Raw genomic sequence first — 17,190 nt, forward strand, 5'->3', positions numbered from 1 at the left:
AGACTCCCCCCGATATGGAGAGGTAGGCAACACAACCAATAAAAAAACAAAAAGCCCTGCTCTCTGAGCGCCTTTATTGAAGTGCAATCATGTTTGACAAATGAGATTCAGATAGGAAGGGAACACAGAACTCGAAAAGCCAGAAGAGCAGCGCTCCACTTGTGTTGGATGTATGTCTGAAGAGAGATTGCTTAATACTTGAATAAGAAGGCAGGCAAAGGGTAGAGAGGGGAAATAATGAGATACAAACATTACAGAAAGTTTTCTCTTTCTTTAAAAAAGAAGAAAAAAAATACACGGAGATTCCTCCAAAATACAGGATGAATGCGGGAAACTCTGAGCTCACATGCTGAAAACATCTGAGCTCTGGTTTTCGGCTCAGAGGATGAAGTTTGTTGTGAAATAGGATGCGGATTTATTTTGATTATCGTGTTTTCGTAACCTTTAGAAGCCAAAATTGTCATCAAAACTAAAATAAGATTAATCTCCCAGCCCTAAGAGGCAGCACACAGAGACTCACAGTGGCTTAAGACGACTGCATTAAGCTGCTGCTGAAAGTCCCAAGAACACGCCGAATGATTGTGAATGTTGGGCCGCTGTAAAACGAAATAAATAAATTTAACTCTCAGCCTGTTGGGTTCTCTTTAAAGATATCATGTGTTTTGTTTTGGGTTTTTTTTCTGCGGACTTCCTCCGAGCTGTGTCCTCAATAAAGATAAAAATAGTAATAATCCAGAGCTTGTTTTATTGTATATTTACTGACTCCCAGAATCCCATTTTAACAGATGAATCTTTGAAAGTTGCTGGCTGCACCTGGCTCTGCTGGTAGCTCACAGATTGTTGATATTGTTGCTGAAGGATCAAGAGACATCACTCCTTAAATGCCAGATCCTCAGAACAAGAATCCATCTTGGATGTATGTTTTTTTTTTTTTTTTCCACCAGTGAATGAAAAAATGTTTGTCATTTTAAAAAACTAAATGTCATGGACAAGCTGCATGTTAAATATTGTGTTTGGTACAAAACCGCATATTGACTCGAACACACGTATCGTGAAAAGTCGCTCTTCTTTGTCGGACCCGGCCGTGACTTTGAAAGGAACACAAGCGGATTTTTGGTCAGGATCAGAGTAGACAGAGTTTCCTACCTGCCGTGGGATTATCTGCTCAGATGAAACAGCCAGATTGATGGCAAACACGTGGTCCCTGAAAAAAATGGAGTGAAGACAGTTAGTGAGGCATGGTTTTCTTCAGACTTGATGCTTTCTGAATGCAAAGCTCTGGAAGCCTCAGAGCCAAACAAACAAACAAACAAAAAGCTTCTGCTCTGCTCAGTAAGGCTGATCGAAGCTGTTCAGCAGCAGCAGGTTGAAGGTGGATGAACAGCCAGCTCATTGGCTTTTCAATTTGAGCGCCTCAAAGAAGTTTCCCAACAGTAAAAGTTTTAGAGCTATCAACATGAACTCAGAGGCAGGAACGCAGCTAAGCGCAGCTGTGGAAAATGTTGAATCCACTTAGGAACATTAAGAATAAGTTTTTTTGGGCGGGCAGGAAACTCAGAAGAGGCCTAATTAACCAACAACACCTCGATCCAGAACATGCATTTAAGGATGAGAGATGTAGTAAAGTAAAAGCAGCTCAGTGTGTGTGTGGGGGGCAGATCAGGCCCAAGTCTGAGCAGAACCAGCAGGGTTTTTTTTTACAAAAGGAAGAATTTATTGTCGAAGGAGTCGAGTTATAAATGACTTTCACTCACACAGATGTTGCTAACTGCGATGACTTCAAGCTGTTTTGACTCGACTCGTTGAATAAAGTTGAAACAAACAAGTTCATACATTGTTTCGGGGTATTTTGGCTGCTGAGTGAGTTCATAAGCACATCGTGGTTCAGGAGTTCAGGTTTGGGTTTTGGTAACTTCTGATCATAAATTCTGACATTAATCTGCTAACGACTAATTGAAAACAGTGATGAATGAGTGTGACTGTCACTGAGGCCTTTGTGTAACCTCCAGACTGTAAATAAAGAGCGACTCACGCTGAAGACACATTGGATACGTGGTGTATGTGTCGCAGCTGCTGCTGCTGATCTGCCGCAGAGAAGCGGCTGTGTTAAATCATCGGCTGCGTCGGCCAGCTCGCTCTTTCAACACACAGTCTACAGATACTAGAATGTTGGATTGCTCTCCATTAAATACTCATCTCTCATTTTATTTTTAACAGAGACTTTCTCTAAAATGCCACCTTCTCCTCATACAGCTGCTACAATTATTTTAAAAAATAGATATATATTTATATTTTTTCCTAATTCAGAAAGTATTTTCCCACTACCTACCGGGCAGCGATGTAGAGCATGTGGTTGATCCTCAGCATCCTCTGGAAGTCCAGGCCCAGGCGGACGGTGTCATTGTCCGACATGAGTCCCTGGAAGCTGGGGTAGAGGTAGGAGGCTGCGGGGAAGAGAGGGAAAAGAAAGTACGCCTTAATACCGACAACAAAGGTTAGGAACATCAGACAAACGCACAACAGTCCGTCTAGGTCTTATTAAAAAGAGTCAGAGCTCAACTTTCACGTTCATTCAAAGAGGAATCAGACAGCACAGTCCACTACGTAGGTTGGCTTTCCAAAGCACTATCTTAGTTGTATGTGAGCCTCAGAACACAATCAAACAACAAAAACCGGCAGCATTTTTCAAGAAAAATGAACAGGAGGTTACAATTTGGCCTATTGTGCTAACAAACCCAGAGCATACACTGTATGCTAATGTGCACTTGTGGAGGTGGATGATTAAGAGAGAGAGAAAAAAAAATAGCATCCAAAGTTAGAAATTACACAGCAGTGTCAGAGAAGTCAGTCTGATTTAAATACACAGCTCCTTAACAGGCGCGTCTGGGGACGGTGCCAAGTGAGGACAAGGAAACAAATCAAGCATCTCAATGGAAAGTGTTTCTCTCTGATTCACGCATGTTTTCAAAAAGTAATCGTTTGTCAGTGGGGTCAGTAAAGGTTCAACTTGGTGCTGCTATGAACTCAGTTTGAATGTGTTCAGTTGGTAAAACGGCTCTGACATGCCTGGTTAGAAAGAAAAAGCTGAAAACATTCAGTTCATTCCCAACCATTTCCAGGCCTGGAAAACAGAAAACCTTTTTCGATTTCTTTACTTTCCAGGAATTTCCATAAACCCTGACAAAAGGAAGTGGTGCAGAGAGAAAGAGGGAGCTTTGGTCTGTTCTTATTTTAATTTTGGTCTGTTTTAATTTCACTCTGCGTCTTCATACTGAAACAGTGGACTCGCTCAGTAGAGGGAGACGATAATTTAAACTGCAGGAGATTGTGCTCAGTGCTTTAAATAACAGAATGACAGTCAGCCAGCGGATGGACACACTCTGCAAGTGTTCAATAGGAACCCAAAAAAAAAAAAAAAAGGATACTCAGGGCAGGAATAAAATTAGCCTGCCCCATGTGGACACCCGGCCTTAACAAAGACTCCCCCCACTGTTTCCTTCCTCTTTTTTAACTAAGCAAAGACTGAGCTCAAGGCCACGGCGCTCTCTGAAGAACCGTATGAAGTGCCCTCCAGCCTCCCGTCTGACCCAGGCTGCTGCTGAATTAGCAATCCCTCTGGAGATACACCACAATCTGAAATTAGTCTCTCTACGCGGAGCTGTGACCCCCCCCCCCCAAACTGCTCGGCTCAAATCGACTGTTTAAAGATTTAAACGCTGAGTGTCTGGCTGAGCGGTGGACCTCTGCTGCCTGGTGAAGAAGAGCCTCCCAGTGGCCCACCTCCTCTACCTTTCCCCACGGTGAATGAGGATTTCTAATTATTCTAAATCCAGGAGCATGACGCCGTTCACAGGAACGCTGGCTCAGTGTAGGGTAGTGACTAAACTGAGTCTCTTCATCCATGTCCCGGGTGAATGCGGCAGAAACACGCCACCTCACCTGGCCTAACTTTTACACCACATTGGAAGCACGTTCGCCAACTGCCACCAAATATTTGATGCTTCCAGCTACTTCCTTCTGAGGATCTGCTGAACGTCTCTGGCTTTAGGGCTGCTGGTCAGAAATGTGATGACATCACTTTGTGTTTTGGGAATCCATGAAGGTAATTTTTCAGTTTTCTTATTTCATAGACCAACTCTCTCTCATCTCTAATTTCACAGTGATCCAACCGGCGTTGGACTCTGTGGGCCTGTATCCTCAATCAGGTGCTGTGACTCCTGAAATTTACCTTTTAATTCGGTTTTCCCAGCTGCACAACTGGGCTTTTGTCATGGTAGCATCACGAAAGATGGACTTCCTGGGTTACGTTTTGTCCCCTAAATTGAACTTGAACTGATTTGCAGATGACGGCGCAGCTCCACAGTGACAGGAATACAAAAACTACAACTTTCAGTTACTACAGAGCTGATGAGATGGACAGCAAAACAAAACAACCCAAGGAACAAAAGAACACAAAACATGAGTGGGTGAGTGTTTCAAGCAGCTACAAAACCTTTTATTAAGGCATTTTAAAAATAACTACACAAATCTCATCTCTCAGTCATTCCCCTTGGATGGAAGAGAGTGAGACTTTAAATTTACAAAACTTGGGTTTGTTTCCAGAGAACGTTAATGTCCCAAAATTGACCTGATCATTCTAATGAAAGAAAAATCCCTGTAAAACGTCCTGCCAAGGGTGAGTTATAAATAACTTATGAAGCTCTTTCTGTACAACATCTTCACTGCGTCAAGCTAACTCAGAATTCAGTCATAAAAAAGACTAAATGCTGAGGTAAAAGAAGTAGCAGCCCGGATATGATTTCATAGACTGCAGTCTGACAAAGTGCTACGATTCATAAAAGGAAGTCTCTCGGAGTTGTGAGGGACCTTGTGCCACGTTGTCACCTGCTGGAACCAGAGGTGACAAATAGCTCTCATTACACCTGGGATAAGGCTCCACATATAGCACTATTAGCGTCGCTATTTCTGCTAATGGTTGCGTTGCTCTCTTCCAGATAGATCAATTACAGCGTGCGGGCCACAGTCTCAGCCACCTCTTAAATCAATTATGGGCCATTACGCTTAGCAGCCAGGATCTCTTCTGTAGACCTCCCCTGTGATTGGTTGGCTTTGATGGATCCCTACGGTGGTCCGGTCTGAGGTTTCTAAGATCCAGTCCACCGTCAAATCCATTATCTAAACTCCCCACTTCAGATATTTATTTAATATTTTAAACGGGAGAGATGTTTTTACAGCAGTACTTCTGGTCTCGCTGGCTAGGACCCTGATTTTGAAGAATACACTCTTCTACCAGTTACACCACTGCTCGGTGCATTTGCTTCAATACTTCAGTTGTAATTGAATTGGATGTAGTTGTTGAAAACATTAAAACTTGTATAATTTGAAACTTTCCAGTCATTCCGATATCTGTGGGATCTGCTGGACAAAAATCAAAACATGGAGGCAACAGCTTGCGACTTCCTTCATCTGTCTTCAGAGGGCACAGCGGTGGAGTGTCTCTGGGTTTGAGACTAGGGCCTCAGGCCTTCTCTGTCTGCATGGGTTTCCTCCTGAAACTCAATGTTCCTACTGAGGTTAATTATTGATTCTAAATATCCCGGCTGGGCGTTTGTCTCTGTGTGATGGTCCGGCTGTTTTGGTAGCACATTATGACAGAGGTGGTCTTAATGTTGCGGCAGATCAAAAACAGCTTCCAGCTCCAATCAATCTGCCGACGCCGCCAATAAAACAGAACAAAGGACTGAAAACATTCCACTGGCTAAATAAACCTCACTGGACCTTGTTCCCTGGTCACAAAGACTTTTACAACAACGCTGTGTCAAAACAACAGATTTCAGACTTACATTCTCTGCCCACGATGCTGATCGGTTCTAGGTCTTGTGGGAACGGTGTGGCTCCTGAGGACAGCTGAGGTAAGAAGGCGGCTAAGGTGAGAGCCAAGATGGCTGGCAGAACGGGCGGAGGCGAGCTGGGCGTCAGCCTCATTTTGGCAGAAGATGAGACCTCACCAGAAACACATGGCCCACAGCAAATTCACCTCCCACCTACAATGAGACAGAAGATAATGAGGTTAGTATATCTGATCTGCTTCAAATTTACAGATGGAGACTGAACTTTTTACATCGTGCTTTTAAATTACATGATTGGACGACAGAGAAAGGAGGCAGCTAAATTCTTGTTGGTTTTATGGCACAAAGACATTAAAAAAATCTAGTCAGGGAGAGAACCGTAAACGTCAAAGGAAGGAACCAAGAGGGGAGGCAGGCTGTTGGTGCCCTGATCAGCAGGACAACTGCCTCATTTACCACCAGCTAAGATCTGCCACACCTGACGTGCCACAATTAACCCTACGCCTACGCCGAGGAGACAGCAGAGCCTGACGGCAGCATTCATTATGTCTGTAGTTGAAGAGCATCTTTAAAACAACTTCCAGAGGGTCTTCAGTGTGAATGGTAAAGTTTAGCTGAGGTCAGTGAAGGTTATTTAGAAAAGGTTCAATAAAAATACAGTGAACGTGTCAAAGGTCTCAGTCCACAGAGAATGCTGATCCGTCAGAACTTCTGGAACTTTGTGATGTCACAACAAAGCAGTAAGTTCAAAAGGAAACACAGGAAATAAATGGGTCCTTCAAGTCCCTCTGTAAAGATGCCCTTGAGGCCGCCACAGATAAACCCCAGTCAAGAGGGTCAATACGGGAATAAAACATTTGCTACATTGGCTCCCAACTGTTTCTCTACATTATCAATTTCATACAAAATCTCAGTGGAAGAAACAAAAGAAACAAACAAACAAACAAAATAAAATAAAATAACAAAAACTAATAGAAGCAGGTGAAAGTGAGTGGTAACTTTGAAGAGTTAAAGAACAGTTCTGGATCTACACCAAAATCAAATGGCATGTTTTGGTTCACAAATATATACAGACTTTCCACAAACCTATTTAAATGTTTTCTTTTCTTTTCTGAGTTCTTGCCAATTAGATGGAACACTTAAACTCCTTCCTGGTGTCCGTAAAAAGAAAAACAAGTAATTATATGAACGCAAAATGATAATTATACATGTTATTAAAGCCATTAAAGTTGGTGCATTTGCAGCTCTATACACCTGGTGAAACGTAGACGTACACACAGAACCGGCTCACGGGAAGTGAGTCATCCTTTCTTACCAGACATAGACAGATTAGTTTGATTTACATAATGACAGGAGCAATTCAGTGGGTGAAGAAAGCTGGCACCAGTAGAAAAACTCAGTCAAGAGAAAAGTCAAGGATAAAAATGCCGAAAAGAAAGTTTTCAATACAACATTAGACAAAGAAAAGCCCTTCAAATGGACTTTGGAGGTGAGAGTCTATGAGGGAATAATTAACGTCAAAGCCGAGACTGTGCTCAAATGTTAATTCACACATCTGTTTGACATCTGAGGGACGAGCTGGTGGCAGATGGACGGCAGAGGGATTTGTTCAAACAAACTTCAAACTGCGATGACCTGCACACACGTGCCAGCTTATTAAGGGCAACGTGTCCTCCACGGGGCTTCTTCCAAAAAGCCCTCCCAAGTTTAAGCACTGTGTGGCTTGGCAAAGAGACCCAGGCCACATGGTTTTAAGTGGGCACAGAAAATTAAGTCAAGAGAGACACGAACTGTCATCAATATTGATAATAGCCTGCTTCATTTAAATGCAGGGGAGAAGCTGCTGCATTTAGCAATGAGGTCAAGTGATGATCACGACGACATAAATCGAGGGGAGTGGGCGGATGTCTGCTTGTGTTTACTTTGAGAATTACAACAGATTGTGTGGTCTGCCTTGGGCGATATATCAGGACAATATGGATTAGCCTCATATGCCACAATCTGGATTTTTTTTTCCTGCCAAGGAGGACAAGCATTTGAACAAACAGATTATTTTGTAGTGGTATCAGCTGCAACAGACGAATGCATGAGGAAAAAAAAAAAAAAAAATCCCTTAAAATGTCAAGAACAATCGGGGCAGGCAACGAGGCTGAAAAGGACTTTGCTCATGTAAATGCTTAAATTACCCATAAAACAGCTTTGAATACCCAAATACCAAATCATCCCCATGACCAGTTCACCTCTGCTATGAATATGCACCCAAATACAGGGACATTAAATCCTTGTGAGGACGGAAGGCCGGCAGAGTGAGATGATGATGATGATGCATGCAAAACAAGACAACCATTGTAACTACAGGAGTGTATGCAAGGCCAGCCATCAACACTGAAACTCAAGCTAGTACCTCCGCTGCAAGCCAATAGATAGAGACCACGCCGTCTGACTCACTTTATCGTTATTCCGAGCTGCTGCTGGAGACATTTTACAGGCTTTACTGGATTAAAGCAACAGAGTTTACTTAAGCAACAAGGAGCTGCCGGATGACAAGTGGAAAGAGACCTAAAGGCCAAATCAAATTTGGGATTAAAGAATTGATTGCCATATCATTACACGCACTCGTCAGTAAGAAGCAAATTAACGCAGACGGAGGCAGAAGTGCGTGCCGTCACGGAAAACAATGTTCAAAAACAAAACCAACCTCCTTTGGCTGCCTGTTGTTGCAGAACTGGTTAGACTGAGCTGACATGGCCCGTAGCCATTTCCCCGGCGAAAAGGGAGGCAGCTATAGGAAGAACAAAGGTCTGTGATGTAAAAACAAATTGTTGAGCTCTCAGCCAAATCCAAATCCTTCAAACAGAGAGGAGGAAACGCTGATCCTTTACGTTCAGATTTCAAGGTCACAGATAACTTCCTGTTACTGTTACACACCATCATCTCATTATTACAAATGATACTGCACCAATCATGTTTCAGTTGTCTTTTGTATCTGTCCTATATTTATATTATATTTACAAAGTGGGTCTGAAAAGTTAAGTCAATGCTGAAGCTTCATTCTATCTACTGACCATCAGGGGGCGACTCCTTTGAGAGTATAAAGAGATCTGATTGTATTGAAGGCTATTGAAAAATGTTCATACTTCTCAAGAGATTAATTCCTTAGGAAATGTATTCCTAACTTTTTCTTTTATTTTTACTGATACTAAACATTGAGTTAGGAGAAACACAATTTTGTTCCCGTGTGCACTCTTGTTGATGGTGTGAATGCTTAAATCATGTTTATAAGTGCTCATTAAAACATAAAAAAAAGTTTTTGTGCTAAGAGTAAACCATCTTCAATGCATCCTAGCTACAACACAGAATGTCACACTAGTTCTGCTCTCTCTTGCTTTAGCTACTTATTTCCTGACATTTTCATCTTCCTGAGAGTGAAACCGGAATAAAATGGCAGCCTGTCCCATTTGACAGTTTTGTTTTGTCTTGTCTTGTCTTTCACCTAAATGGACAGAACAGAGAGACACATGTGCCAATGCTAAGATCCCATTTTCACTCTGGTGTAAAGGTTTCAACACCCATTCCCTCCCCTGCACCCCCCATTCCCCCACTGCCAAACCTGGGACCCTGAACCTTCCTAATTTAAGAGAACACAAAGTCTAATCATTTAATGACTTTCTGTGCAGTCTGCGGAAGGAGTGGATGGCTGATGAGCTGACAGCTGCCGAAGGGAAATGAGCCACTGCTTATCCCATCCCATGTTTGCTCTCTGTCTTCTAGGGTTTGGACGGGGGGGCTCAGATTGTTTTGTTTTTAATGAACTGGACTTGTTAAGCCATTTGGGACACATTGGTAGATTGGGCCTCTTTGGAGGATATGGGCTTTTTGGGATCCCGGGGCGCACCACTGATAATCTCACATTCATTTGGATTAGCCAACAGCACAGTGGCTGCAGATTGATAAAAATATATCCACACAGAATATGTGAATCCCGAGGCCTTTAAGCCGGTCGATGCAGAAATGAGAGTCCTCATCCTCATCTGTTGGTGTAGCTCAGAATATGGAGTCAGTTAAATTCATAATGAAACTCACACAAATATAGTTTCATGATCCACAGTCCCCGGCCGGAGGTAGCACTCCCATGAAAAGTTAACCAACCAATCAATCCATCCATCCATCAGTTAATCAATCAATCTATTCCAATTACATCTACCTATTGTCTGTCTAGCCAGCTTTCGCCTTTGCTCTGCTCTGATACTTTTTTGTCGTGCACACTGCCCACCGTAATGAACAGGGACATCCCTGGTGTCCTTGACAATTTCCAACACAATTAGCCACATTAGCCTCTGCTCTCAGTGGGACATTGAACAAGAGAGTCCTGCGCCGGATGCTATCACAGCACCATGATAATGGTGACAGGATAATAAGTGTGTGGAATGACTGAGAAGCAGAGTGTGTTTTATAAGTCTTTTAAAGCTGCAGACAATGTTCATGGTGGAGAGGACATGAGCATAACGGAGACGTTGCTTAGAGAATGCTCAGGAAAGGTGATGTTGAATACAGATGAATGCATGGATTATTGTGGTGGTGTTGATGGAGCCTATTGATGCCATCAGTTTACATTAGTATCTGACGCCTTCGCCTACCTGTGCTATCAGACAGAGGCCCATACATTCGATGAAACCTTTCCAATGCCACCCCACTTTAAAAAAAAAAAAAAAAAAAGCATTCTCTAAGAAAACAACAACAAGATGTCAACTTGTCTAGCTTCCATTGCTTTGCCAGACACATAAAAAAAAAAAAAAATCTTCCCTGATGATGTTTTGCTGCTGTCAAAACAACCACGTGGGAATTTTAATGTGACAGGAGGAAAAACAACACATGATATGAACGGCGCGTGGTAAGACAAATGTTTCTTTGTTCAGGCCCGAGCCGCATTGTCCCTCCCCTCCAACTCTGTGTGGAAGGTTCATCAGACCGCTGATCTCATTGCAGTCTCATGACACGAATCTTCAGCTCATGGCCGTTGAGCTGTTTTTCTCTTAGACTCTCCACTCACAGTCCTCTGACATTCAAACATAACGGATGTGGGGAAAGCTAAATTTCCTCAGGGATGTGCATTGAGTAGTTAGTGAGTATTGACCATGAATGTTCTTTCTTCATGCCCCCCCAGACTTCTGTCTGGTTGCAATATATATTTTATTCTTTACCCCAGCGGTTATTTCAACTCTGCACTCAACCCCCTCACACGGGAGATATGTTGCTAATTAGATTTCCTATGGCTAACCACGTAGACGTCGGTGCAGAAAATTGGAAGTGGGATCAAGGAGAATTTGGTAATAATTGAGAGAACAACCCCCACAGGAGGCAGCGGTGGATTCTGCGGGTCCGTTTTCAAACGCAAGTCGCATGTGACGCAAAACATGTCATTCTAGTGGCGATAAGGCCGAGCTCGAAATAAGAATGCATCTCTGAAAAGCAGGAGTTCAGAGCCTGTAGAGCTGCCCCAACCTGACACAGTTTTTATAGTACAGCATACTGAAATCATTCATCTGTTCAACATCTGGAGGAAAAACTTACATATCTGACTATAAATGTGAAGTAACTGTGGGGACCACAGAGGGTTGGGTCTTTTATAATATAAAATGCGTAACTGAATTTCCCCTGGCGATTAAAGAAGTATTCAGGATTCTGATTAGTCCTGATAGTGATGCCTCGACTTAGAAGGTAATTTCGTGCAATAAACTGTTCATTTGCAGTTTCTCAGTGCTAGACTTTTTGTGTATTTATAAATCAATCTATTTAAACATTCAGTTTGCGTACAAGCATCCAGAGCTCCCTACTTATTGGCTCACTCATGCTGTGATGCCTTGTACAACTTAGGGTAACAAAATTTGGCATTGAGAGGCCAACTCTGTCTGTCCATACAAGATTAAAACCCAGTTTCGGCACAAAATGCTTAAAGCTGCACAGCTCACAGAGTGTGAGCATCTTTGCATTATCTGCCAGGTCTGTTTTCCCCTCTTGAATCTGACATTCAGGTTTGAAGATATCTGGTGAAACCTGTCGCTGGCCTGGCCGATGCTGCGTACAAACACTTGACACAGCAGAGAAATCCAAGCAGCGCTGTTGAATACAAACATGTCAGCTACAGGAGCCGGGGATTTTTATTTTTTATTTTTTGTATTTTTCAAAGATCCTCCAGTGACTCCTGGGGATCTCCGTGGTAACATTTTAAAAAGTCCATTAGCATCCCTGCTTGAAGAGGAGTGATGGCTGGCCTCTTGCCTTTTACCAAGAATAGAAAATCAATGGTCCCTGTAGCCCTTTAGTTCTAGGATTAGTATGTCAACTGCCTGGTGTCAGTATAATGTAGTCTTATTCTCAGACTGCCTGCATTGTGCCATGGCAATGAGAGGGCAAGATGGCATCCAGGATGAGACACGTCTGTCAAGGGAGGTCGGGACCCTCCTTGCCATCAATGCCACTCAGCCGGTTCTCAGGGGAACGCCGCTTTAACCTCAGAGCCCACAGAGTTCAGACGAGTGACGGGTTGTCCTGTCGCAGACGTCATTGATTGTCACCCCATGTCACACTACTCTACTCTGTCCTCATCGGAGAATCCCCACAGATTAGAGGCCTGCTTTATACTTGAGCTTCTGTGGCAGATCTTTAGAGGATTGATGTCAAAGTAAAACCAAGCTGACAGCGACGGCCAGCAAAAGTTCTGCCAACAGTTTCAGGATTGCACTGATGCATTCAATTAGTTGTGAGAGCAAAGATGAAAACAATTACGCCTCCATGACCATTTACAAAATTGTCAGTCAGATAGCTACTACTTTTTTTTTTTTTCATGGGAGTACGTGTACCACTGCTTCCATTCAGGCCTGCTCTTCGGGCTCTTTCTACAGAAAGCACACTGGCCAGGCTTCGCACAGAGGAATCTATGGAGGGCTCAGACAGTGAGGCGGTTCTCTGATCGATCTGCAAAAATGCTGCAGGCACCATCCATCGTCCTTGTGTCTATTTGCAATGGGTGGGGAAAAAAGCCCAGAAGGGTCTCAGCGGAAGAACGATCAAGTTTGCACCAGTGGAATCCTTTTCATCCACCGGCTTCCCGTTAATTATTTAGATTCATCTTGAGGGAGGCCTATAAATCCCTGATCATCCTGTGCCCCGTCAGTCAAGCTCCGCCTTCAATCTCCTGCGGCCCTCTGCAATTTCTTCGAAGAAGCTTTACCTCAGGGGTCACCTAATCAAACACATCAGTATAAAATGCTGGCCAGACCCTCATCACCCTCATCTCTTTCTCCCTTCGTACTTAAAAGTGAACGTTATTGACGACGTCTCTTTGTCGTCAATAATTCAGAAACACTACCTGAAGCCTATATTGACAGAAATCCAAGCATTGTCATTCTCTCTCTCAAGGGCTTCATAATTGGATCACGCCCAAGCGTTTCTGATACAAAATGTGGAGCAGCAAGGGCAAGCTGCTGAGTGTTTTCTGTGTTTTTTTGCCGTTTCTATTTCAGGGACTCTGATCTGCCCCTACAGTCTGAGTCAGACGACTTATCGACTTCGGGGGGGGCAATCCCTTTGGAGTGTTTAGAGATAGGCGAGGAAGCGTTTGAGTATCCTAACTTTCTGAGGCAAAACTGGAAATAAAATGAAATCACTGAACGAATCCTCTCTGTAATTGGCAAAGACATTTGCTCGATATAACTGTGTATGAAAATTAAAATCAACATCCCATAATCATGTGTCATGCAGCGCAAAGCCCCACGATGAAAGAAAAGACAGCCAAAATTTTTGTGGAGTTAAAAGAGATTATATTGACAATAACACAGCATGAACCGGTATTTCCCCGAACACAGCCCTGAAAGTGAAATCAGCGTTCTCCCCTGCTAACTGCTCCATCTGTATGCACACTGTGGTAACACAACACCCCAGCTCTGATGTAACTGCTGTCTGCTCTGACACTAAACCAGCTGAGGAAAGATCTGACACAAAAGGAGGAAGGAACAGCTATAAGCTCCTGTCCCAGAACACTTTACACACCGTCGTGCTGCCTGAGCCCGTCACGACTCACACAGAGCTGCTGACCCTCGGCAAGGGCCTGACGGGCGCCACGAGCTGGTGGATAGAAGACATTCAACAGACCGAGCAGGAGGGAAATATGCTAATAAAAGCCTTTAATATATTGAGGGGAGAAAGATAGAGAGAGAGAAGGTGAATCTTTTCATGGTGCCAGAGGATGGGAAGGAGAGTTCCAGCCAAGTGTAATCTGTGAGATCAGTGTTAGATCCAAAGCAAAGCAGTCTGATGAAGGCAGCGGTGATGTTAGCTCATCTCCCCACGGTTCCTCTGATACAAAAACCGACTCATGGGGAGATCGTTTGCAGTCTTTTGATCACATTTGGTGTGTCTGCACGTCTACATGCTTGTTTACTATCCAAAATAACTAATTAATGCTTTGATCGCAACGTGGATGAGGTTTTCCACACTGCTGCCTTGACAAACCATCACTCAGAGATGAGCCGGACTGACGGCAAACCACGACAAATATTACACAGGAGGCGAGTTGGAGGCTTATTATGAAGGGTGGACTTGGGACGGCACTTCCTCACCATGATGATTAGGTCAAGGACATGGGGGAATGTGACGTTTGCGTTCCATTTGCCTGGTTTGAGGAGGCCTAGTGATGAATGGAACGGCCTCCCTTTGGCGCCGCCGCTGCTCATGACCACCACTTTGAGGACTTCAGGTGGTTTTGTGTCCATTAACTCAGTGGTGGACAAAAAAAAGAATGAGCCTTCACTGTTAACACAGAGGCTCTTTGATCTCTATCTCCCCTGTGGTACCAATTAGCTTGCTGCACCGTTTGCAGTCCAAAGTCTTTGCTTTCTATTTTGAAAGACATCCTGCATGAATTATCAATCTACCGGAACTTTTATTCCCTCTCGACAAAAAGTGAATTATGAGTGGCATATCGCTACACTTTGGCTGCCTCAAATGAAGGAAGGCTGAGAGCTGAGGAGATAAGATTCAGATTTTCTATTTTGCTACAATGCAACGAGCTGCCTTTCTGTTTGTTTCACAAAGGATGAGGTCACAGCATTTGATGTGCCGAGACGGAGATTTCTGCTGAAATGATAAGACATAGGAAGGCAGAATAGTTGAGAATTGATCAAAGGAAGATAAATAGCTGTGAAAATTCCTCCACTGCCTTTATCCCTTGTTAGCAAAGGCAATCACACAGCCGTCACCCAGAAGATCCATCCCTGTCACATTACCTCCAACAAGATTATAAGGAAGAAAAAGGAGGGGGTAGGAGGGGGGGCGCTACCACGGGAATCTGTGACAAAAGCACATCTTGTGAATTTCACTTGAATAGGAACAAAAGCAGCGAGCCCCGCTTTTATAAATGAATGATTTTTGCAATCAGACTGGTCGATGCTGATGAAGGGAAATATAAATCAAGGGTAAGAGTGAGGCTTCTTGGCGAGACTGCCTCACAGAGATAATGGCATCATCATGCCTGTGTGGTTCACTGTTCCTGGGAAGATTAAACACTCTATCATTGTCTTTGGGACAAACAGCTCCTCTACGTAAAGCATGCATCCAATTATTAGACGCCTTTTCTGCTCAAAAGCGACATCTACGCGTCAGCTTCGCCACACACCAGGAGCCTTGGGAGGAGGAATGAAATGAGACAGCAGTCGTATCAGGACAGCGTTACCTTTCAGGGCAGTAGCCTCCACTGGCAGCTGACCTCACTTTTATTACCGCTGTCTCACACTGATGATATCATCTCAACACATAGTGAAAGACCCAGAAGCTGTCGAGCCCAGTTTATCTCATTTTATGGCTCTAAAAACTCCCTCACTCCAAAGAAAAGTCAATGGCCACGAGCTACCCTGCGCTCCGGAGCAGTGTGGCCCCCTCATCAATGGCTACTACATGTCGCGAGACATGGGAGGGGGCTTGAACAGCGACGGTGGGAAGGACAGTAAATCTAAATGAGGATGAGGAGGAAGGAGGAGGAGAAAGAGAGGAATGACAGTGTCTCACAGCTCACTGGTCTGGAATCTGCCACACAATCAATTCCACTACTCGGTTTCAGGCTGGCAGGTCTCACTTCAACTGCATAGAGCAGCACAGGCGGGAGCAAATTATCAGCAGAGCTGGATTACTTCAATGATAAGTCTCGATAGTCAAATGAGACAAATACATGATGATGATGGTGATTATCTGACAATCCAGAAGCATTGAAGTGACTGCCCTCGTGCTATGATTGCTTGTAATTTCCCATCGGTATTAATTAAGTACTTCAGACTCTGCTGTTGTATTTGACTCTGTTGGAGACCATTTTGTTTCTTCAATTGTATCACTTGTATCACACAAAAATTACAAATCTGGCAATCTTTTTATACAAACTTCCCATCTAAAGAGCAAAATACATCTGGCCATTTGATGGCCAGCTGACGTGCCCTTCAAAGTATAAACACTGAGCTACAAGTACCTAAATAAAACTTTAAAGAGCCTATTTGTGCAGTAAGTTTACATCCTCAGTGCTAGCTTGCTAGCATGCTAGCGTCAGTACAGTACAGTTCAGATTTCCACATCTGGAGACAAATGCTGGTGTTTTAAGGACTTTCAACCTGTCTTGCAGGATTGTAAGTCAATAGCTCCTAATCGTAGCAGCCGCTGTGTCACAACAGAAATGTGTCCTTTGGTTGTTGTGTTACCTTTGAATCAGACAAGACTTCAGGCTTTAAGGAGAGATGATTGGATCCAGCTTGGAGTGACCGCTGTGCTCTTAAGCTTGCACCTCTTGCACAGCGGTTGGATCCTGAGCTGACACAGTAAATGAGTGTTGGATGAACCTTTCCTTAGTAGACTTCGTCTGATTCGCTCTGTGAGGCGACATCACAGGCGTCAATCACCACCGTCCACCTTTGTTCTCTTTGGGAACACAGCACCTTTACCAAGTCAGTGTTGTGCTGCTCATGTCTCTTCGTGTGTCTGTGCTGCACGCCCCGGATTTCACTTTAGATAACGTCACCTTTCCAGCACTTAAGGAGGATAAGCTCTTATCTCCATTGAAACCCCTAACAGTCATTAAAGGCAGCAGGCCCTGCAAGTCCAACTAATTAGGACTCCAATCATCCTCCCTTCTTCCCAACATATGGGCTACATCACAATGGACACCGAGTTTGACAAGGTAACTACCAAACTGAAATGTCTCTCATGGAGTTTCAGTATAAATTTCAATACCACAGTAAAGACTGGCGATTAAAGAAACTCGGCTCAACTCGTCAGCGCTTCCCTGCGAATCGCTGAACATAGC

At 43.7% G+C, this 17,190-nt stretch overlaps 1 protein-coding gene across 1 annotated transcript in view; it reads right to left on the bottom strand.

Moving 5' to 3' along the window:
* The window catches only part of sema6cb (semaphorin 6Cb), a 91,162-nt gene that overhangs the window by 50,987 nt on the left and 22,985 nt on the right, over nt 1-17,190 (bottom strand). The window contains exons 3-5 of the mRNA XM_029503530.1: nt 5,844-6,044; nt 2,330-2,444; nt 1,147-1,204 (exon numbers count right to left, since the gene is read on the bottom strand). Of these exons, the coding sequence (XP_029359390.1) occupies nt 1,147-1,204; nt 2,330-2,444; nt 5,844-5,985 (315 nt within the window). The 5' untranslated portion in view covers nt 5,986-6,044. The remainder of the gene's footprint in view (nt 1-1,146; nt 1,205-2,329; nt 2,445-5,843; nt 6,045-17,190) is intronic.

The sequence above is a fragment of the Echeneis naucrates genome, chromosome 6 (genome assembly GCF_900963305.1).
Source record: "Echeneis naucrates chromosome 6, fEcheNa1.1, whole genome shotgun sequence".
In the NCBI taxonomy this organism is placed as follows: domain Eukaryota; kingdom Metazoa; phylum Chordata; class Actinopteri; order Carangiformes; family Echeneidae; genus Echeneis; species Echeneis naucrates.